The 21061-nt window shown below is 58.4% G+C and overlaps 3 protein-coding genes across 6 annotated transcripts; 2 read left to right on the forward strand and 1 right to left on the reverse strand.

Moving 5' to 3' along the window:
• Positions 1–43: 43 nt before the first annotated feature.
• On the forward strand, positions 44–2809 carry USE1 (unconventional SNARE in the ER 1). 3 transcript variants are annotated; one of them, XM_023552251.2, is made up of 8 exons: positions 44–185; positions 479–528; positions 654–732; positions 826–978; positions 1471–1483; positions 1896–1923; positions 2198–2372; positions 2629–2809. In XM_023552251.2, exons 1-8 carry the CDS (start codon positions 45–47, stop codon positions 2635–2637), a joined length of 648 nt encoding a protein of 215 aa, XP_023408019.1. In that variant the 5' UTR covers position 44; the 3' UTR covers positions 2638–2809. The 3 variants fall into 3 exon arrangements, with proteins under 3 accessions (XP_023408019.1, XP_010591538.1, XP_010591539.2); XM_010593236.3 differs by having other exon boundaries at positions 2201–2372; positions 2609–2809; XM_010593237.3 differs by having other exon boundaries at positions 45–185; positions 2609–2809.
• A 2515-nt stretch (positions 2810–5324) lies between these two features.
• On the forward strand, positions 5325–9668 carry OCEL1 (occludin/ELL domain containing 1; the record flags this gene model as incomplete). The annotated part of the gene is made up of 6 exons (XM_023552250.2): positions 5325–5471; positions 5992–6168; positions 6306–6514; positions 7035–7200; positions 7414–7467; positions 7631–9668. Coding segments are annotated over 6 exons (876 nt in total), but the record flags the coding sequence as incomplete, so codon positions are not given.
• On the reverse strand, positions 9585–19906 carry NR2F6 (nuclear receptor subfamily 2 group F member 6). 2 transcript variants are annotated; one of them, XM_003413034.3, is made up of 4 exons: positions 19364–19902; positions 15974–16068; positions 12310–12885; positions 9585–11034 (listed from the first exon to the last, which is right to left on the reverse strand). In XM_003413034.3, the coding sequence occupies exons 1-4, from the start codon at positions 19642–19644 to the stop codon at positions 10760–10762; spliced, it is 1227 nt and encodes a 408-aa protein (XP_003413082.2). In that variant the 5' UTR covers positions 19645–19902; the 3' UTR covers positions 9585–10759. The 2 variants fall into 2 exon arrangements, with proteins under 2 accessions (XP_003413082.2, XP_023408017.1); XM_023552249.2 differs by lacking the exon at positions 9585–11034 and adding an exon at positions 11041–11273 and having other exon boundaries at positions 19364–19906.
• Positions 19907–21061: the final 1155 nt, after the last annotated feature.

Below are 21061 nucleotides of genomic sequence, written 5' to 3' on the forward strand. Positions count from 1 at the left end.
GGCCGACAGAAAACTAAATCAAGCCACTTCCGCCCTTCCTTAGGATGGCCCAGGCGGAAAAGGCGGGGCATCGCTCGGTGGTGATGGCGGCATCGAGGCTAGAGCTGAATCTGGTGCGGCTGCTGTGCCGCTGCGAAGCGATGGCGGCGGAGAAGCGGGATCCAGACGAGTGGCGTCTGGAGAAGGTGAGAGAGGCCCGCGCTGCCGCCACAAAACTCCCAACTCCCGAAGGATGGTCTCCGGAGCTGGCGGCCACCTGGCCCCACTCCCCCGCCCCAAAGGCCTGCCTATACCCGCCCCTTCCTGTCGGGCCCATGTCCACCTGTAGCCTCGCCCCCGTGTCTGAGACTCCGCCCCCTCGCTCGACCCGCCTCCTTGGCGTTTGGCTCCTCCCTGGTCCCGCCCCTCACCCTGGCTCTGACTCTTACAAACGGGACCTGGTTGAGGGGTCGGTTGACACCCCACTTTCTCTCTCCAGTACGTGGGGGCCCTGGAGGACATGCTGCAGGCCTTGAAGGCCCAGGCGAGGTTAGTGCGGGAGACCCACAGAGGTTTCAAACCCAGGAGTTGGGGGCCCAGGAGAGCTGGCTGGGACCCTCCCCTGGGGCTGGGAACAGTGGACAGGTTTTCTTTTTCCTCTTGTCTCCTCCAAGTAAACCGGCCTCCGAGGTGATCAATGAATACTCTCGAAAGGTGGACTTTCTGAAGGGGATGCTCCAGGCAGAGAAGCTGGTGAGCTGGACGCCTCTGCAGTCCCCAGTATGCTACCCACCCCATCTCTGGGGCCCACCCCTTCTGTAACCCCCTCTTCCTATGTCTCTGCAGACCTCATCCTCGGAGAAGGCGCTAGCCAACCAGTTCCTAGCTCCCGGTCGTGTGCCAACCACAGCCCGGGAGCGGGTGCCTGCCACTAAGACGGTGCATCTACAGTCGAGGGCGAGGTACACCGGCGAGATGCGGAATGAGCTGCTAGGCACGGTAGGTCCCTTGCCGGGTTCCTGGAACCCTATCGGGCTGGGGGCTCCATAATGACAAATACTGTCAGGTACAGGGACCTTAGGGGACCCAACAGCCTCTTCCCTGGTGCCAGCCAAGAGAGGTATTGTGGGCCCGGCTTTGCTTGATGAATAGCTCTAGGTAGAAGGCAAAAATGGCTCACACCCAGTTAAGACCCAGAGCTGGGCAGAGCAGTTCAGCTGCTGGCTTGCTACTTAGCACAAGATGGGCAAGTTCATTGCTCCTAGAAAATGAAACAACAGGTGCCTTTCTGAACATTTCACATGAGTCAGCTCAACCCTGCAAAGTAGGAGCTATAACTGGTGCCAGGTTATAGATGAGGAAAGTGGGGCTCAGAGGTCACAGGGCTTGCCTCGGGCCCTGATTTAGGATAGGGGGGTTCTGAGAGCAAAAAGGACAAATTTGGGGGCAGGATAGAGTAGGTGATTTTATGCTTCTCTCTTTTCCCTGCAGGACTCTGCTGAGGGTGAGTTGCCCTGAACAGAACAGGATTCAAGGCTCAGCTGCCTGGGACAAGACCCTACTGCCCCACGTCCCTGGGGCCCAGCCTGGTTCCCCCAGGGACTTCCACAGCCCAGGGAGGGTGTCCCTAGGGGCATCATTGAGACAGACCTAGAGTGAGGGTCAGAGGCAGAAAATGTGTCCCTGGGAGAAACAAGCCTGGACTAGGAGGGTCCTAGGGAGCCCAGATCGGAGTGGGAAATGCTTCCAAGAAGAGGAGTGTTCAATCTGGGGTTTTAAAACATTGTTAGGAGCCTACTAGGCAGCAGACAAGAGTGAGTGAGTGAGTGAATAGGGGGCATAGCACAGGTAAAGCCCAGGAGGATTGAAAGCTGGAAACCAATCTTTTCTTCATGCACGTCTTGTTCCACTTGCAGAGCCCAGGATGGACATAAGGAAACGAACGTGAGTGTCCTTGGACCCTGGCAGTGTGTGTATGGGCAAAGGGAAATGGGAGAAACGGGAGCCACTGAGGCACCTCAGAGGTCTAAAGCATTCATCAGAAGCCACTTTCTGGAGATGGTTTTCCCAGAAGCTAAAGCTAAGAAGGGGAAACTAAGGCCCCAGGCATGGGGCGGTGGCTGGAGCTGTGGCCTCTGGGCTCCCTGAAAACATGGCAATCTCTTCCCTCTCCCACCCCACCTCTCATACCCACTTGTCCATCCATGTGTGGGGTCAGCAGGGTGACAGGGCCCAGGCTGGTGGATGAAAAGCAGTCGGCGGCAGAGCTAGACCTTGTCCTCCAACGACACCAGAATCTCCAGGAGAAGCTGGCAGAGGAGATGCTAGGCCTAGCCCGGAGCCTCAAGACCAACACGCTGGCTGCTCAGAGTGTGATCAAGAAGGACAACCAGGTGGGGGGACCCTGGAGACCCTGCAGCCACTGTCCTGGGGTCTCACAGAAGGCTTCCCAGCAGAGGGGCATTGTGGCTGGAGCTTTGGTGGAGGACTAGGAGTCAGGTAGAAGACAAAAATGGCATTCCCAGTGGGGCGCACAACACCCAGAGGTACATCGCCTGGCTCAGGGCAGTAGAGAGAGGCTAGCTATGGTCCCAGTCCTGTTGACATCCTCTCCACCCTACGCACACAGACCCTGTCACACTCTCTCAGAATGGCTGACCAGAACCTAGAGAAGCTGAAGACAGAGTCGGAGCGGCTGGAGCAGCACACACAGAAGTCGGTCAACTGGCTACTCTGGGCCATGCTCATCATCGTCTGTTTTATCTTCATCAGCATGATTCTCTTCATCCGAATCATGCCTAAACTCAAATAAATGCCTCCCTGGCCCCCTTGTCTGCCTTCTGTCTGGTCCCTGCCCTAGAGTCCCTTTTGGGGTGAGCAACAAAATGGGAACGCCTTGGGAGATCCCTGGGAGCCACAGAGAGTGTGTGAGCAGGGGAAGGAGGTCAGCTTCCCCACCCCCCAGCAAGAACCCCTCTTGGTCCCTGCCCTGTACGGGCCAGACATGACTAGCCCCATGAGACCTCAAGGAGCCCCCAGTCTTGGAGAATCATAGTCAAACACGATACTTTTAACCTTGTGAGGTCAGTGGGACAGAGGGTGGGGGAGAGCAGGGCTGTGCCTCAAGGTCTGCCTGGAGAAGGGGGCATCTGTGCTGGGCCTCCCTGGGATTAAAGGTGGTAATTCAAGGAAAGAGTTCAGCCCACCACCAGCCACAGCCTAAGCTCTCAGTATACTGGGTCCTTCACACAGTCAGTCAACAAATACTCGTGGGTCCTACCCAGTGCTGGGCTCAGGGGCTCAGCAGAAACCCTAGCCTAGCCTCCCCTGGTCACCATTTGACCATTCCAGAGGAGAGCTGGGTAGGGACTGGAGTCAGACCAAAGAGGGGGTCAGGGAGTAGAGGGCCCTGGAGTAAGGTTGGGGAGTAGGGGCCCCTGGGAGGAGGTTGTGGTGTAGGGAGTCGTGGGGGAGATTTGGGGACCCGGGGGAAGGCTGGGGTACAGCCTGTGAGGGGGGTGACAGAGGAAGCTCGGTGAGGGGGCGGGCATGCACTATGTTCATGGAGGTGTCTGGCCCAGACCTATGGGAGCGTGGACAGTCCCGTGAAGACAGGTACTGTTGATGGAGGTGCCCCATCAACAGGAGGGCACATCCCCCAGGTAGAGCTTTCCGAAAGTGCCAGTGACAGCTTTTTAAAAATCAATGGTAAGAAAGGCTTGTGCCTGTGGTACAGGAATGTTTCAGCATCAGGAAGGCTGTTAATAGAATTTAGCATACTGATGCATCAGAGAAAAAAATCCCACTCACTGAAATGGCACTTTATACCGCTAGCATCCATTACTAAAAGCCTCCCCCTAATTAAGGAATATCGTAGTTGTTATTGTTAGCTGCCATTGAGTTAGCCCCAGCTCCTGGCAACCTCATGCACAAGGAATGAAACGCTGTCTGGTCCTGTGCCATTATCATGATCGCTTGCAGCCTGGACTGTGGGATCCATAGGGTTTTCATGGGCTGATTTTCAGAAGTCAATTGCCAGGCCTTTCTTAGTCCATCTTAGTCTGGAAGCCCCACTGAAACCTGTTCAGCAACCCAGCAACACCTAAGCCTGCACTGATAGATGTGTGGTGGATGCAAATGAGGTGCGTTGGCTGGAAATAAAACCTGGGTCTCCAGCATGTTTTTATTGTTAGGTGCCGTCAAGTTGGTTCCAACCCATAGCAACCCTATGTACGACAAAATAAAACGCTCCCTGATCCTGTGTCATCCTCACAATTGTGATTATGCTTCAGCCCCCTGTTGCAGCCACTGTGTCAATCCATCCCGTTGAGGGTGTTCCTCTTTTTCTCTGATTCTCTACCTGGAAGTACTAGTCAATGCAATTAGACAAGAAAAAGAAATGCGCCTTAAAAATGAGAAAAGAAACAAACAGACCTAAAACCCATTTCAATAAGAGAATTCAGTAACCTAGCAAGAAACAATCGATACTTCAAAAATAATTTTATATATGAAAAAATAAGCCCTGCAAAATATATTGGAAGATCTCATTTGTAACAGCAAAACAGAAGATACACTACCTTGTCAAACTAATTTCTTTGCTATATGAAGAACTCAAAAATTAATAAGAAAAAAAAAAGATCAGCAGGATATGAACAGGAAAAGAAATACAGATATTTTTTACGCTTTGTCACTGATCAGATTAGCAAGGATTTAAAACATGAAAATACACTTGAGGGGAACCTGTGAGAACACCGGCACTGGCAAGTCTGTGGAAAAACCATCCTTCTCTCGCTGCTGGTGGGAGCGTAGTTGGTGCAACCTCGTTAAGGAACAATTTGGCGATATCTTTTCGAATTTAAAATGCACAGGTTCCTTTGCCCAGTGATTCCACTTCTAGGAATTTATCCAACAGATAATCCTTCCTTGTGCTCCCAAAGAAATTTGCACACGGATATTTTCTGCAGCGTCGTTTGTAGTGAGAAGAAATATCTATACTGCCATTGAATTAAGGTCTCTCCGGAAGGAGACACTATTAACTGCTGCCAGCGGCTGCCTCTGGGGAAAGAGCAGGGTGTCTTTTCCAGCGTTTGAATTTTCTGCCTCCATTGATTATTTTCAAAAGTATTTTTAAAGTATAGCTGTTGAATAAATAAATGCGTGCAAATTCGCCGGAAACACCCCGTTTTCCGACAAATAAACTATCAGAGAGCTTAAGTCGCCAACCTCGACGCACACTGGGGTCTGGAGAGAGGCTGAACTCAAACCTGCGCCTCTAGGGTGTGGGGTGGAGGACCGGCCCCTCCAGGCCTCGCCCTGTCATACCAAGCCACGCCCGCGCCCAATAAGGCCACGCCCCTTACAGCCCACGCTCCACCCCCTTCTGCGGAACGACCCCGACCTCTCAGGGCAACCTCCAGTTAAGGCACAACCGGAACCGCCAGGCGTTCTCTCCGAGATCCGACCCAGGCTCAGAGCCCCAAACGCTGGGACAGGTGACCCCGGGCAGGAGCAGCCCGTACGGCCTGCAACCTGGGCGGGGGTCCCGGGGGGCTTCCCGGGGGCGGTGACTCGGGAACTCTGCGCATTGGAACGGACAAAGCTCCGGCAGTTAACCCGAACCCGGCTCAGGCTGCGCGATGACGTCGGAATGATTTGCATGGAGCTGTTCCGGAATAGGAAACCCTGGGGGTGGTGTGCTTAAGAGTTTGGCTGCTAACCAAAAGGTTGGCAGTTCGAATCCACCAGCCGCTCCTTTGAAACCCTCTGGAGCAGTTCTACCCTGTCCTGTAGGGTGGCTATGAGTCTGAATCGATGCGATGGCAAAAGTTTTTTGTTTGGCTCCGGAATACGCAATCAGGGGCGGGGGTCTGGGTTGCGCTCGAGACCAATTATGTGCGTCTTAGAGGCGGGGCTAAGAGAGGTGCTTGTGGCGCCGAGGGGGCTCCGGGTCCGCTCCCCGCGCGTCCTCCCGCAGTGCCTGCCTCCAGGCGCCCCCTCCCGCCGTGTCCGCAGGCTGCCCACCGACCACCCCCGCCACGCGCGGGCCACGACACCACCCGTAGGGCTCGCCTGCCACCCCGGGGACCCCCAAGCGGCACCGCCCAGAGGCCGATGCCCCCTCGGGAGACCTTCCAGACCCGCGGTTCCCGGGGGGACCCCCAGCTCCGCCCACCTGGTCCTGGGCCTCCGGTGAGTCTGAGTGGGAAGGGAGTCCCCAGGCCGGGACCTACGCAAAGAATTCAGTCCCCCGTGTTGAGAGATTTCGACTTCTCTACAACCCCCTTCTCTCTCCCTCTCCTCCTCACCTCAAACCTTGATGCCTGCAGCATCTGCAGCGACAGAACCCCCGAGGCCCGGAAACCAGCTCGCTACAAAATCAGTGCCAACCCCAGCCCCAAGCCCACAGGGCGAGGCCGAAGAAAATTGTGTTTGAAGATGAGCTGCCCCTACAGGCCCTCCTGGGCACCAAGAGGCCTATTGGAGCCATCCCTGGGGGATATATGCCCAGGCCCCACTCAGTGCCCGACTATGAGCTGTGAGTGTCCCCCATGTGGTTCCTGATGCCTGGGAACAGAAAGTGGCACCAGGGGCATAGCGAGAGTAATGAAGGTCCAGGGACAATCTCTGAATCGTGCTTCCTCCCCCCAGTTCGTTCGGTTCCCCCAATTTCAAGATGAATAGATGGTAATAGCAGTGACAAATCAGCAGAAATGCGTTACCCGCTCTTGTCCGGCTGCCTTAGGCACCTTTCATATTTATGGCCACTTGGAATGTCATTACATTCTGTGCCTAGTCTGGCACCCCCTTGGACTTGGACTCAGGGGCAAGTGCTCCCCTTCTGCCCCACCACACACACCTCTGAGGGGCACTGGGGTTGGGGCTTTTACAGGTGAGTAGGAGTTTACCAAGTAGTCAAAAGGGAAGAAGAGCATTTCAGGCAGGGAGTTTAGCACCAGCAAAGGGTTGAAGACTGGATGGAGAAGAAACAAAGTGAATTGGGGGAAAGGGAGAGAGGGATGGCTCCTCTGACACTCTGACCCTTCTTATCCTGGCAGTAAGTACCCACCAGTGAGCACTAAGAGGGAGCGGAGCCGATATGCAGCTGTGTTCCAGGACCAGTACTCTGAGTTCTTGGAGCTGCAGCAAGAGGTGGCCTCTGCACAGGCAAAGCTACAGCAGCTGCAGACCCTACTGAGCTCGCTGCCCCCACCCCACAGCCAGGTCAGTGAGGGCAGAAACCTCTGCCTCACAGCCATTCCAGGCCAGATCCTGGAGTCCTTCCTTCTCCAATTTGGGTGAGCACCACAATATGTGGGGCCAAGATCAGCCCCCAAGGCTCTCCCTAGGCCAGTCACTTTGTCTTTCTGAGCCTCAGTTTCCTCATCCCTCCCTGGGTCCAACATCCCGAGTCCCCTCCGCTTTCTCCTTTTACAGAAAGAGGCCCACGTCACCGCCCGTGTCTGGAGGGAACTTGAGAAGAAACAGATGGTGAGTCGTGACTCCTGGGTTCCCCATCTTGGCTTTTATGCCCTGACACTTGTGCCGATTTTCGAGGAGAGAAAACTGAGGCCCAGAGAGGAAAAGGCTCAAATAGCATGAGAGCTGTAGGCTATACTGCTGTAAGGACTTCACTGGCTCTTGCCCCACCCAGGACCCCAGCTTTCTGGACAAGCAGGCTCGCTACCGCTACCTGAAGGGCAAATTGAAGCACCTCAAGACCCAGATCCAGAAATTTGATGACCAAGGGGACAGCGAGGGCTCCGTGTTCTTCTGAGCATCCCAGCAGACAAAAGGAAGGATGCACTGGGGTGGGGTCCTGCCCTGCCCTTGCTTCTCTCAGCCCCTACAGTTTCCTACCTCTGGGCTTTGCTCTTGCAGTTTCCTCTGCTGTTCCCTCTGCCTGGGATAGCTTCCCCTGACTGCAGATGCCTCACCCTTTGTGGCCCATCTCTCATGGCCCCTCTTCCAGAATGCCTTCCCAGGACCTCCTCTGGGACCCCCGGCCGTGACCCCATGGGGACCCAGAACTTAGCCCTGTCTCCAAGAAGCAGGTCCTACGCTCCATCTCAATGGAATAAACATCTTTTAAACAACTACTGTGTAAAGCTGCTTAACACTCCTAATTTCACTTGTCACTCAAAAATTGTTCTCCCCATTCTCAAAAGAAAAAAAAAAAGCCTGATTTTCCAAGAAAGGGACTTGCCCAGAGTCTCCCCAGTAGAGTTTAAATCCTCATATATCCAGGGGGCTCCCTCTCCCTCAAGAGCCTCAGATGACCTCTGACTGGAAATTTCAGGGTTGACATCTGGCTTCAGCTCCTTGGGGGAAGTCCCAGGGACCATGAATTTCTGCAACTTCAGTAATGAAAGCAAGAGTGGCAGAGGTGGCGGAGGTCACGGAAGTCTTGCTGGAGAAGTCATGAGGGTGCAACACTGGAGAATGCCTGAAGGGGGAGGACAGAGCCCAGGGACACACAGGAGGCCCTGATCCCCCCACACCCCCCACCCCCAGACAAATGGGTCCCTCTCCATTCTCCACTTACCCCTGGGCCCTTTGAGCTGGAAAGTGATTGACACCAAGCACTGTATAGACTGCACTAACGTGCCTGGCCCAGGGGAGGATTTCCCAGGCCCTGGGTTCTGTAGTTGGGGCAGAGGCAAGGCCAGGCTCCCTGCCAGGCTTTGTGACCTTGAACTGGAAGCTGCCCTCTCTAAATCTTGGTCTCCCAGGGAAGTTACAGGGGACTGACGCCATCAGGGAGTCAAACTGGCAAGCGGAGAAGACAGTACCAGCCACCGCATGCGACCGTGGCCACAGAGAGGCCTCAGCTCTTGAGGAGCCCCTAGTCTGGGGACGAGAGCCCTGGTCCCAATATGAAAGAGCAATAATGGAGGAGTAGATGGCAGAATCTTGACAACCAGAGAGGCTGGAGATGTCTTCCCGCAGGAGGGGCCATATGGATGGGGTCTTGTAGGAGAAGTAGGAGTTCAGTAGTAAGGTAGGGACAGACATCTAAATCTCTGGCCTGGGGACTAGATGACAGGATAGACCCCTGCGGTATCACTCAGTCCTCAGATGTCCTTGATTTGTGAATCTGAGAAATGGGCCATTGCTGTCCAGCCCTACTAGAGTGGAGTTGTATCCACTTACCCTCAGGACAACTGTGGAGACCCAGATCCAGCACATTGCCCAGTTCAGCCTCCAAAGGAGGCCCGGTGTTCTTCCCATTCCACTCTACCACAGTCCCCTTCAGGGGAACAGGGCATGCCCTCAAGACCCCCGTTCATTCCATAGCCTTGTCTCCCGTCTTCCCAGACCTCCAAGATGGACATAGGGGAACATTTTGGAGGACTGGAGCTGTCAGGGTGACAGACCCAAGTTCTGCCCTCACTGTTCTTAGGGGGCATCTTTGATGGAGATTTTTCTGCCTGGCAGGGCCTCAGTGAAGGCCTGAGAGGTGTCATCACCCCGCCCCAATCCAAATCTTTTCTACCTACCCCCTAGAGCCACAGCCCTGACAATACACCCCCCACGGGTACCTTTCCCACCACAGAGCAGGCCTCAAACTTCTGAGGCAGGAATGCCAGGGTCCTTCATGCCCTGCACCACCCCATATTCCATTTCAACTCAGCTAAATCCATATTTCAATGTCTGTCCTCACAGTGGTCTCTACCCTCCAGATGCCAATCCCAAACTGGTCAGGAGTTTATTGGTTACACATGAGAAGAAACCCAATTCAAACTGGCTCAGGCACAAAGGGCAAGTCTGGTTTCACAGAACTTAAATGTACAAAGGCTTCAGGTATGGGTTGATTTAGGGGCTCCGAAAGCTTTCTGAGAAACTGGTCTTCTTGTGTAGGCTCTGCTTTGCCTCACTGATAATATCCTCTGGGTTATGAATTCTGCAATCAAGTTTCATTGGTCTGCTTTGGGGTAACATGACCTCCCTGAACCAATCACTGTGGCCAAGGGAATGGAAAGATAATTGCCTGGATCAGATGACAGGCCTATGGCCTGACCCAGACCACGTGGTCTGAGAGTTGGTGAGAAAACAGTTCTCCAAAGGACCCTGGAGCCCAGATACCAAGATTAACAGCTGATCTTCAATTAATTTATTAATAAGGTGTTCAGTCCAGGGCTTGAATCTAACAACTACCATCTGCTGGGTTCAACACTTATGGACTCACTGGCTAACCTCAGACCTCTGCCCCTTGCCTTCAGCCTCAGTTTCCCCACCTGCCCCAAAATAACAGCACCCACCTAGTCACACACAGTAGGCTGTGTGGACGTGCCACATAGCTGGGGTGGGTTCCAGGGTAGAGGGGGGCACCCTCCCTGTCACCCCCTCATAGACAGCCAGCCAGGGCAGCCGCACAGATAGGAAACATGTTTATTACTGCATCCCCTTGATTCATTCCTCACGTAGTGTCCAACATGGATCACGTGTCCGGAGATTCCACCTGGCCCATGGTTACTCTTGCCTGGATGGGGCCGCCCTCTAGTCCAGCCACCAGGCCTCTATCCCACCCTGCCATCCCATGAGTTCACTGGCTGTCCAAGGCTGTGGAGGGACTGGGCCCGGAGTCCCTCCCTCCATCTTGGTGATGGGACCGGAAGACTTGGCTGGAATCCAGACGATCCGTCTCTTTTTGGTTTCATGATCATTTAAAAAACAGAAAAGACAAACAATTTCACAGTCTTTAAAAAAGAGGAGTCTGGGAAAGAACGGGGGTCCTGTGCCTGGGGACCCCTGGAGCCCCAAGCATCGGTGTCCCTGGAGGTCACTGGCCAGAGCCGTAAGGCCAGCTGAAAGTACTCCCCGAGAGCAGCATGTCACGGATCAGCGTTTCAATGGGCGTCTTGCCCACCAGGCGCATAAAGAACAGCTGGGAGATGAGGGAGGCAGGGACAGCGCGCAGGGCCGGCAGCCGCAGCAGCAGGCGCCCGAAGCGCTGGGGCTGGGCTGGGTACTGGGCCCGCACATACTCGGTCAGGGCTACCTGAGCCTTCTCCTGCAAGCTCTCCACATGCGCCGGATCCGAGAGGCCGCAGGCATCTGAGGGGACGAGGGCGAGGTTAGGTGGGGTGGTGGTAGTGGGAGGAACCAAGACCCACAAGGGGGCGGCGGGGGCATCACTCGAGGTGTGGGTGATGGGTTCCTGGGGCACAAATGCGGGTTTTCTATGGCAGTGTCGATTCTTGAGAGACGGTAAGGACAGGAGTGCAGTCAGTGATGTCTTCATGGTGGACACCCGCCCTCAAAAAAGGACTCCAGGGGAACAGGTCCTAAGGAAGCTTGAGGGGAAGGTGGGGCTGAGGAGGGGGTTTTGGGAGACAAGAGCCCAGACCGCCTGGAGAAGCATGGGGCATTATTTATTATTTATATTGATTAAAGCCGTGTTTACCAAATTAAAGCCATCTCCCAGAGTGGCTGGTTCCTGGGCCTCCCGCCCCAAGGAGACATTTAGTGAGGTCTGGATCCTTCCAGAGGACAAGAGTATCCCCGGGGTCAGGCTGGGGAGATATGCCTCGGGAGGGCAGCGCTCACTGCGCCGCCAGTAGGAGGAATACGGTACGGCAGTAGTAAAGTAGCAGCAGCTGTGTTAGTACGTAACGGGGCAGGGAAGGTACCAGACCCCCAAACACCAGGCACCTGGCCACGCCCATGTGGGTGCAGCCTCAGAACCACGCCCCACCCCAGCGCAGCTCTGAGTCCGCAGTCTGGGCCTCCCCCGCCCCCCCCAAAGGTCTGGGGACCAAAGAATCTGGGAGACAGGGGAGCCCAGAACCAGATGTCAGGGCACCTCCTACCTGGCAGCCCTCCATAACAGCACGAAAGGTGAAGAGGGCTTTAACTCAGGGTCAAAAGACTTAGGGAGACGAGGGCGGGGGGCCGCACAGCCAGGAGTCAGGGACCACCCCTCCCCCTCCCGCGTCCCTCCAAAAGCACCTTGATCTAGGGGGAGGAGCAGGCAAAGGTCTTAGGGAGCTGAAGATCAGGGAGTCAGTGGGACCAGCTGGGTCCTTAGGTCTAGGGGGCTAGGCTCAGTTCTTAAGGAGTCCTGGGATCGGGGAGTGGGGGCTCAGGGTGTCTGCTTGCACCACCTCACTGCCCCCCGCCAGCGCTCACTGCGTGCAGGACCCAGGTGTGGGGCCCCTAAAGAGTGGGGCCACACCAGGCCCCACTTCGGAGGCATTACTTCACCTGCTAACCCCATCAGCGATCACCTGGCATGCAGCGCCCCCAGTGTGGCTGGCTTTGGGGCCAGGGGTTGGCGTACGTGGTGACCGGAATCCCTCCCGCCCCTCCGCACCCCCTGCAGGCTCTCACCAGGTGTAAAGAGTGCGATGGCCTTGAGGCAGCCGTACTCGGCCGAGTCCACCTGCAGGCGGCCCAGCTTGTCCACTTGCTCCTGGAAGGCGCGTACCTGGTCCATGAAGGCCACAGCGCGCTCGGCGGCCATGGGCGCGGCGTGCAGCCCCGCGGCGGCCAGCAGCGGAGCCGTGTGCAGAGGCAACGCCGCCTGCGCCGCGTTCAGCACGAACAGCTCGCTCCAGCTGAGCCGCAGCAGCGCCACCTGGTCGGCCACGGGCAACTCGGGGAAGAAGGGTGCGTGGCGCGCCCACTCCACCGTGCTGAAGAGCAGCCGCGCCGCCAGCTCACACACGTTGTCGATGCCCAGCACCGCGCCCGCGCCGCCCGGGCCGAACGCGCCTGCCGCCCCCGCGCCGAAGCGGCCAGCCGCCGGGTAGGGCTCCGCGCGCAGCAGCTGCGCGATCAGCTCCGACACTGGCTGGCCCGGGAAGAGGTCGCTGCCCGCCGCCGCCAGCGCCGAGCCCGGGGGGCTGCCCGACGAGGCCGGGCCGGCGCCAGGCAGCGAGTGTGGGATGCGGCCGCGCTGCACCGCTGCCGGGCGGGGAGGGAGACGAGGGACAAGGGAAGGGAACGAGGCGGGAGGGGGACATGAGAAGGGGAAAGGGGAAGGAGAGACAGGAGACAGGAAGGGAACGAGGAGGTGGGAGGCCGGGCGGCAGAAGAGCGTGGGGTGAAAGAAGGAGGTGGGGTAGGGGTGGGGCAGAAGAGGGCCCCCCCGCAGGAGATGCGGGAGGTCAGGGATGGGGAAGGGACGGCGTATGGAGGAGCGGACAGGAGGCGGGAAGAGATGGGTTGGAGAGAAGATGGGGGAGGGAGAGAATAGGGAACAAGAAGGGAATGAGAGGCATAGGGAGACAAGGGAGGGGAGGAGGTAAGACAGGAGAGAGTGGGAAGGAAGGGAGGGGAGAGGGAAGGGAATGGACAGAGAGAAGAAATAAGGGGGGAGAGAGAAGACAAAAGTCACCACAGGGTCACTGGGTGCCTTCCCTCCAAACCCACTAGGCTGCCCAACCCCACCCCCGGGGCTCACAGCATCCTGGGAGGACAGGGCAGGGTCCTGCAGGCCCCCCTTGTTCTGCTGTGCCCTCCTGCCCCCTGCTCCTCCTTTGGTCCCCCATCCCACCTGGAGAACCTTCACAGATGGGAATTGGACCTTTGGGTTGGGGTAATCTGATTCACATTCGGTTCCCTTCCACTGGACTCTGCTCGGGGTGACAGAAGCTCAATCACCCCCACCTGCCTGCCAATCACTGGGAGTCCCAGAGTTGAGCATGAGGCCAGGAGGGGCACCAGCTGCTCTTCCTTCAGACATGATCATTTATCTCCCATCCCCTCACCAAGGCTGTGGTCCCCCCAAGGTCAGTTAGGTCTCTCTGGGTCCCTGTGGTGACCCCAGTGTCCGCAGCTGGTAGCTGGCATCACTAGCCTTCTCAGGGTGGGGCAGGGAAGTGGACATGCCAGAGACACTCTGCCCGGCTTGCTGGCCTGGACACCAATTGGCCCATGTTTCAACAACAGGTGGGGAGGAAGAAAGAAACTGAGGTACAAAGGGGAATAGGTGGCTGCATGCCCACCCCGCCTGGGCTGCATACAATAGGCTATGTTGGGTGGGAAGTGGGAGAAGGGCACACTGGGCTGGGTGCCAGGCAGGGACTAATTAACGAGCATTAACAAGCTGGCACGTGCTGTCTCAGCACCTCTGTGAACTTCTGGTCAACACGCCATGGAGCGGAGCGGAGAAGGGAGGGGAACCCCAGGCAGGAGCCCAGGGCTGACAGTGCCCAGCAGAAAGCAGGGGCCTGCGTTCGAGCCTGCTTCAAGTAGTTTCCAAGTGAGTCTCAAGTCATCGGTCCAATGGGGGTACCTGGACAAATCTCAAGAGTGAATCTCAGCTGGACCCATGACCCTCCAAGGGACCTTCGCCAACCCTCTTTGCTTACTCGGTTCTAACCCACCCCCTGACCTCACTGTTCTCCCTCACCCTGGCAAGCTCCTATCCCAGGGCCTTTGCAATGGCTGTTCCCTCCTCCTGGAACCCCTTCCCCCACCTCCTCCATCATTCAGCCCAGAGCGTGCAAGTTCAATCTCAGCCACAACTGTTTTGCTCTCTGATCCTGGGCAAGTGGCCTCATTTCCTTCATGTATAAAATGCAAACAATAATAATAGTAATCATAAGACACCAATCACTGAATTAAATGAGAACCTACATAAGTCCCTTAGAACACCACCTGGCACGTATAAGTGCTAAGTGAATGGTAATTTGGGCCACAAAACATTTATTGAGTACCTACTGTGTGCCAGGCTCTGGTCTAGGAGCTGGGGATATACAGCAGGGAACAAGACAAACAAAACTCCCTGCCTCCAGGGAGCAGGTTTTCTGGTAGACCAGGGTAGAGCAGGGTAAAATCAGCTGCCCTCCAGCTGACTGTGATCATGTGGAAATAAAGGGAGATGGTGAAGGCAGGAGCCCTGGTGGCCCAGTGGTTAAGTGCACAGCTGCTAACCAAAAGGTCGGTGGTTTGACTCCCCCGCTGCTCTGTGGGAGAACGATGGGGCAGCTGGCTTCTGTAAAGATTACAGCCTTGAAAACGCTATGGGGTAGTTCTACCCTGTCCTATAGGATTACTATAAGTAGGAATCGACTCGACGGTGAAAGGTTTTTGGCTTGGTGAAGACAGGGGATTGGGAGGACTTCTCTCAGGAGATGACTCTGAGCAAACCTTGGAAGTAGGGGAGGAGCCATGTAGGTATCTTGGGGGAAGGAGTTCCATGACAGCAAACAGCCCCTGCACAGGCTCTGAGGTAGAACTGGGCTTGGGGTACAGACTATGATTATGATTATTTCCACCCCTGAGACTTCAGAGATCTGAAGCCCTGATCTGAGGCACCTCAGGTTTTTTTTCAGTCAAATGGACAAAATCCGGGTCAGGAGAGAGCAAATAAGAGGGTCACCCTCAAACTCAGGGGTGAACAAATAGTTTTAGGAAACAAAGCCAGCTTCTCCCACAGAGGCCTGGCAGAGAAGAAATCAATTTCAGAGCGAGAGAGACTAAGGCTAGACACAGAGAACTGCCACACTGGCCCCTGACAAAGTGAAGCAGGGGACTCTCATCCACCCGCCAGATTCTGCTCCCGAACCCCAGTGCTCATGAGAAAGTCTCTGGTTCTCTGAGTTCTAAGGTCATGGGCAGAGTTCCATCCTCAGCCACCCATCACACGTCCACTGGGTTCCCCTCCCTCCACCTCCCAGCTGCCCCAGGGTCAGGAGGAAGGGTGAGCTGCCCCTTTGCCTTAATCAGGCTGAGTTCCTGCCCTGGGCAAACATAAACCAAGGGTGGAGGGCGGAAGGAAAGCAAATCAAATAAGAAAAAATGTCCTTGTGCAGAAAGTGAAGGCCAGGCCTGAGGACCAGAAGGTCACCAAGGGGCCTGGACCTGAGGGAGCTGCCACAAGGCCAGGGTAGGGAGGGGAGACTGCTGGGAAAGAGGATGGACAGGGCGGCTGGAGAACAGTCTTAGAAGTGGGCCCTCCGCAGCCCACAGCACAGCCCACGGGACCACAGGACTGGTGGCAGCCAGGTTAGCAAGTGCCAGAGCCCACCCACCCGAGGGCACTCACCCTCCTTGCGCATGCCCACACGGAAGCACTTCTTGAGGCGGCAGTACTGACACTGGTTCCGATGGTGCTGGTCGATCTGGCAGTCACGGTTGGACCTGGGGGCATACAGAGGTTAGGGGTCACCGTGGCACCCCGAACCACTCTGTGAGCCACCGTTGAAGGCAGCACCTGAGAAACAACAGGGGGACCCCCAGGGCTGGGGGATGGCCGGGGCTCACCCCACAGATCTGCAGAGAGGAAAGGGCAATTGGGATACAGTGGTGACAGATGAGTAAGAGTCCGTGGAAAAGAGGAGAGAAGCACTCTGGGGAAGGTACATCAGAACTGGGTTTTGAGGGATGAATAGGAGTTTCCAAGGTGAACGGAGAAACCCTTCCAGTCAGGGGACATGATGAGAGCAAAAACTTGGTAAAGAGAAAATACAGAGGCCCCAACAGTTTTAAAACTGTTCATTGGTCACTATCATACTAAAGGACAGGGCCTTGGTCCCAAGAGCAATGGGAGATGATCAGGAGAGGGACACAGTCAGGGAGTTGGGCTGTGTGAGTTGGCTAAGGGGACCAAGGGCCAGCTTCTCTGAGGCCCCAGCATCCCCCCACAGGAGGCTGGCACCAATGCATGAATGAATGAACCAAGGAACAAATTCCTTTCTCTCTTTTAAGGCCCCACACCCATACCCGCATCCCCTCCTCCAAACAAGCTTAAGATTCTGCCCCTGGGCAGCCCCTGGGGATCATTCTTGCCTCTCCTAGAAACAGAACAGATGTTCCCATGAGGTAAGGAGCTCCCCATCCAAGGCTGGCCTCAAGCAGGAAGGGTCAGGTGCTTTTTCTTCAAACATCCCCAGCACCTTCTGCCCTTGGGGCTGCCCTCTGCCTCTCGCCACCCTGGGTGGGGCTCTCTTAGGCCTGGGGTTCGATCACAGGCCAGCCACCAAGTGGGCGCCCTGAGACAGTCAGAGTAAAACACTCAACAAAGGAATAAATCAAAAGCGTCTCCAAGGCAACTCTCTCCCCACCAGCCTCAGTTTCCTCATTTGGAAGGAGGTGGAGCAGATGCCAGCCTTTTATGGGATGCACTGGGGCTGGGGGGCTCTGCGGTAGGGGGTCAAGACCCAAGTCCTAGCCAGAAGTCCCAGGGGCAGGGCTGGGGAAGCTGAGGCTCTGGGGGGGCCTCCGCGGGGGCCCCCCACCCGCCTGAATCCTGGAAAGAGGCCCTGCTAGGGCAGAGGCAGCTCAGGCTGAACCAGAACAAAGCCCAGTGAGCAGTGGGAGGGTCCGGGGCAGCCGGGTGGAAACGGCCAGGCCAGGCCTGGGCGGGAGGGCAGGTGGGGGCCCTGCTCAGGGCGCCCTGACCTCAGGAGAGGCCCTGCCACCTGCCTCAATTCCTCCGACTATAGAATTGGGACAGATTTCCTGTCCGCCCAGGCTGAGTTCCCGAGATGGGGAAATAGTAAGTTCTGCCTGTTATCCCACCTGAAGAACGCATGCTTTGCCCCACCCTGGGGCCCAACCCTGCCTCCTCCTGCCCATAGATTCTGCCCATGGCCCTTTCCTGCTCACGCAACCTCCAAGGCTCCCCACTGCCCTCAACCTGGCATTTCAAGCCCACTGGGATCTAAATTCTCCCATGGCTGTGCTGTGCCAGGCCCATCTCCCATTCCCCTTCTCCAGGCAGCCCTCCCTGACCCCACACAGAGCCCCTTGCTCCCCTCTGGAACCACAGATTCATCCTTCCCTCTGGTACCAGCACAGGCTGAGGGCATCTGTTTTCAGTTTTGTCTCCACCAGACTGGGAGCTCCCTGAGGTCCAGGCTTGGGGCTGGGGTCTCCCTGGGGTTCTGGCTCAAACTGAGGTTCAGAGAGAAGTGTATGACCTCACCAGGCCACACAGCACAGAGCTGGTGAAGAACCTGCCAGCCCCAAACAACACCCTCCCGTCCTTGGTGCTCCCTGACCTGGCCTCAGGGAATCCCCAGAGACCCTGAAACTGCCTGAGCCCCCCCCTTCACCCTCCCCAAAGGCCCAGCCAGAGATTAGGCAGCTATTCCAGCAGCAAGAATGAGGCCAAAGTCTGGTGGCCCAGTTAGCACAGGAGAGGGATGAGCGCCCCCTGCCCCCTACCAGCCCCAGGCAGGCCCTGACCCTGGACCTGGGGCCAAACTCCAGCCTTGGGTGCCCCAGCCTAGCTCTGACCAGTGGCCTCTGCCAGCAAGCCCTCCATCAGCAGCACTCCCTGGGGACACCATGACCCTAACTCAGCTGTCCCCTTCCTAATCCCTACAGCTCCCCTTGCTAAGCCCCAACTGGGGAACAGAGGTTAGGGTAGGGTCCCTCACTGCATGACCTAGAGCAAGTGCCGTGACCTTCCCAGCCTCAGTTTTGTGCCCCTGAAAAATGGAATTCTCCAGATGGGCCCTGTCCTGCCTGGCACAGAGCAAGTGGGGAGCCTTCATCAATGAGCATAACACAACGGTACCCTAGGCTGGACACCCCAGCCGAGTGCCTTCTCCTGGGGGACTTTTTGTCCCCCAACAACAACCAGAAAAACCAGACCACACCCTGCCACCAGAACTCCATGCTGGGACAGCCCAGGGCTCCTTCTTGGAAACACACCACTCCCACCCTGTCCGAGAGCCACCCCGAAGTTTCAGGGATTTTCCGGGGCCCCAGGTCTGCACCCACTCCTGGCTCGGGCTGTGCGGGTTCGAAATTAGCCACAGTCTCAGTAGCGGTCGTTTCCGGAGACCCAAGGCCTGTGAGCCCAGGAGTGTCCCCCTCCCTGATGAAGCAGGCCCTGTTCCACCCCCACAACAGGGCCCCCAATTAAAGGGGGCTGCCCTGCGCCACCCCAGCCTCCCTTGCGCCTTGGCTCTGCTCGGCCGCCAGAGCGACTTTGAAAGTGATATTTGACCCCAAGGGCGCGCCGTATTGATCCGCGCGGCCGCAGACAATAGTCCCCGGACGCTGAAAGCGTCACGGTCCAAGTTCCACGTTCGATTCCCGCAGGATCCCCCGCGCTCCGGGATCCCCCAAGAGAAGGAGTTTGAGGGGCGCTGGGTTTAGGTTCACACCCCTGACAGCACCCCTAACCCTCCCAGGCCCCCCGCCTGTGCAGAGATGACCCCTCCCGGGGAAAAGGGAAGGAGGAGGAGCAAATAACTGGGGCGGAAGCTGCAAAGGACCACCTGATGGGGGGACCTGCATGGATGCAGCGCTGACTGTATACACAATCTCAGAAATGGAAAAGGGGGCCGTGCCCCCCCTTTCTCAAAGCGGGAGTGGAGGCCTAGGGAAGGTCAGCGCCAGGCCCAAGGTGACCGAGTGGGTCAGAGGCCCGCCCAGGCCAGGGCCGGGCGCACTGGTGCGGCCGCGCTAATGGGGGGCTCACCGGCAGGTGTAGCTGAGGTTGCGGCGGATGCTCCGCTTGAAGAAGCTCTTGCAGCCCTCGCAGGTGAAAACGCCGTAATGCTTGCCGCTCGACTTGTCCCCGCACACCACGCAGTCCACCTGCAGCCCCGGCCGCTCCTCGTCGCCCGGCTCAGCGTCGCTGGCGGCGCCAGGGGGTGAGGCCGAGTCGTCCTCGGCCGCGCGCGGATAACCGCCTGCCTTGTCCACGCCATTCGTGTCGCCACCGCCGGGGCCGCCCCAGCCGCCGGCCACCATGGCCATAGCCCCCGGGCAGCGGGGCCGGGGCGCCCCCGCCGCGCGCCTCCCTGCGGGCACCCCTTTCGGCCCGGGGTGCGCTACGCGGCGCGCATCCGGCCCCGGCGCACTGGGGGCCCCAGCTGCACCCCCCAAAAAAGTTTTGCAGCAGCAACTTCCTGCGGCCGGTCCGCGCGCCCGGGCGGAACTGGTCGGGCCGGTTCCAGGCCAACTTTCCCACGCGTGCGCGGGCCCGGGCACGGGGCCGGGGGGGGCGCACTAGCGGCGAGGCTCGGGGGCCCCGGGGGCAGGCGCCGGGCCGCCCTGGGGCCCCGGCGGGGGCGCGCGGGCCATGGGCCGGCCCGGGCTGCGCGGGGGTCGGCCGCCGCTGCGCCGGGGGCCGCAGCCAACTTCGCGGGCCACCCCGCGCGCTCCGGAGGTCGCGGCCAAAGTTTGGCCGCAAGTTGCGAGGGCGGCCGCGGCGCGGGGGAGGGGCGGCGGGCGCGCGCCGGGGCCGGACGCGACGCCCCCCAGGATCCCCCGCGCCTGCCGCCGCCGCTCGAGGCCTGCAGGGCCGTGGGCCGCCGCCCGCCCAGCCGCCGCCCGACCTGGGCCTGCGCCTGGGCCCAAGCCTCGCTCTCGGGCTGGCCTCGCCGCCGCCGCCGCCGCCACCCCCGCGCCCGGCCTCGCGCTGCGGCCGGTTTGACACACAACGTTCCATCCGCGGGGCGGGGGGCGGGCGCCGGGCGCGCGCCGCGGGTTGGGGGCGGGCGCTCGTTGCCCCGGCGACGGCCGCCCTTATAAGGGCATGGGTGGCCGCGCGCGGCGCCCTGGCCGGCTGGGGGGGGCGGGGGGCGGGGCGCGGCCGCGCGGCCTGACCCTCCCCTCCCCCTCCCGCCCTGCTCCGCCCCCGCCCGCTCTCGGCGCTGGCCTTAACCCCTGCCGGCCCGCGGCGCCCTCTGCCCTCCGCAGCCTCTCCTAGAAGTCTCGCTCAGGTCCTCCACTCCGCCGCCGGCCTTGGACGCTGCATCGCTCGCCGCCCTCGAGGCTCCCCTCTCAACCCCCCTCCGGTTTTCCCGGCAGAGCAATAATGGGGGTCGGTTGCGCCGGAGCAGAGGGACAGCCCCTGCGCTAAAGATCCCTGCATACACACACACACACACGCACGCACGCACACACGCACACACGCACGCACAGGGATGAACGCGCACCCTGGGGCATTTCTTTGCACAGTTGCATGATGGATTGAGTGTGCTAGCTGCCGATTCCAGAAAGTCGCCGCGGCTGGTCCCCGACCCCACCCCTTTGCTCGGTAGCGGGGATCTCCAAAGGGAAGGGAGGTTGTGGTTTGCTCACGGTGGGGGCGCGAGGTCAGAGGGGGCCCCTAGTCAGGGGCAGGGCGCCCACCCTCCTGGCGAGCCAGGGGCACGGCGAGGCACGGCCC

The sequence above is a fragment of the Loxodonta africana genome, chromosome 3 (assembly GCF_030014295.1).
Source record: "Loxodonta africana isolate mLoxAfr1 chromosome 3, mLoxAfr1.hap2, whole genome shotgun sequence".
Classification (NCBI taxonomy): domain Eukaryota; kingdom Metazoa; phylum Chordata; class Mammalia; order Proboscidea; family Elephantidae; genus Loxodonta; species Loxodonta africana.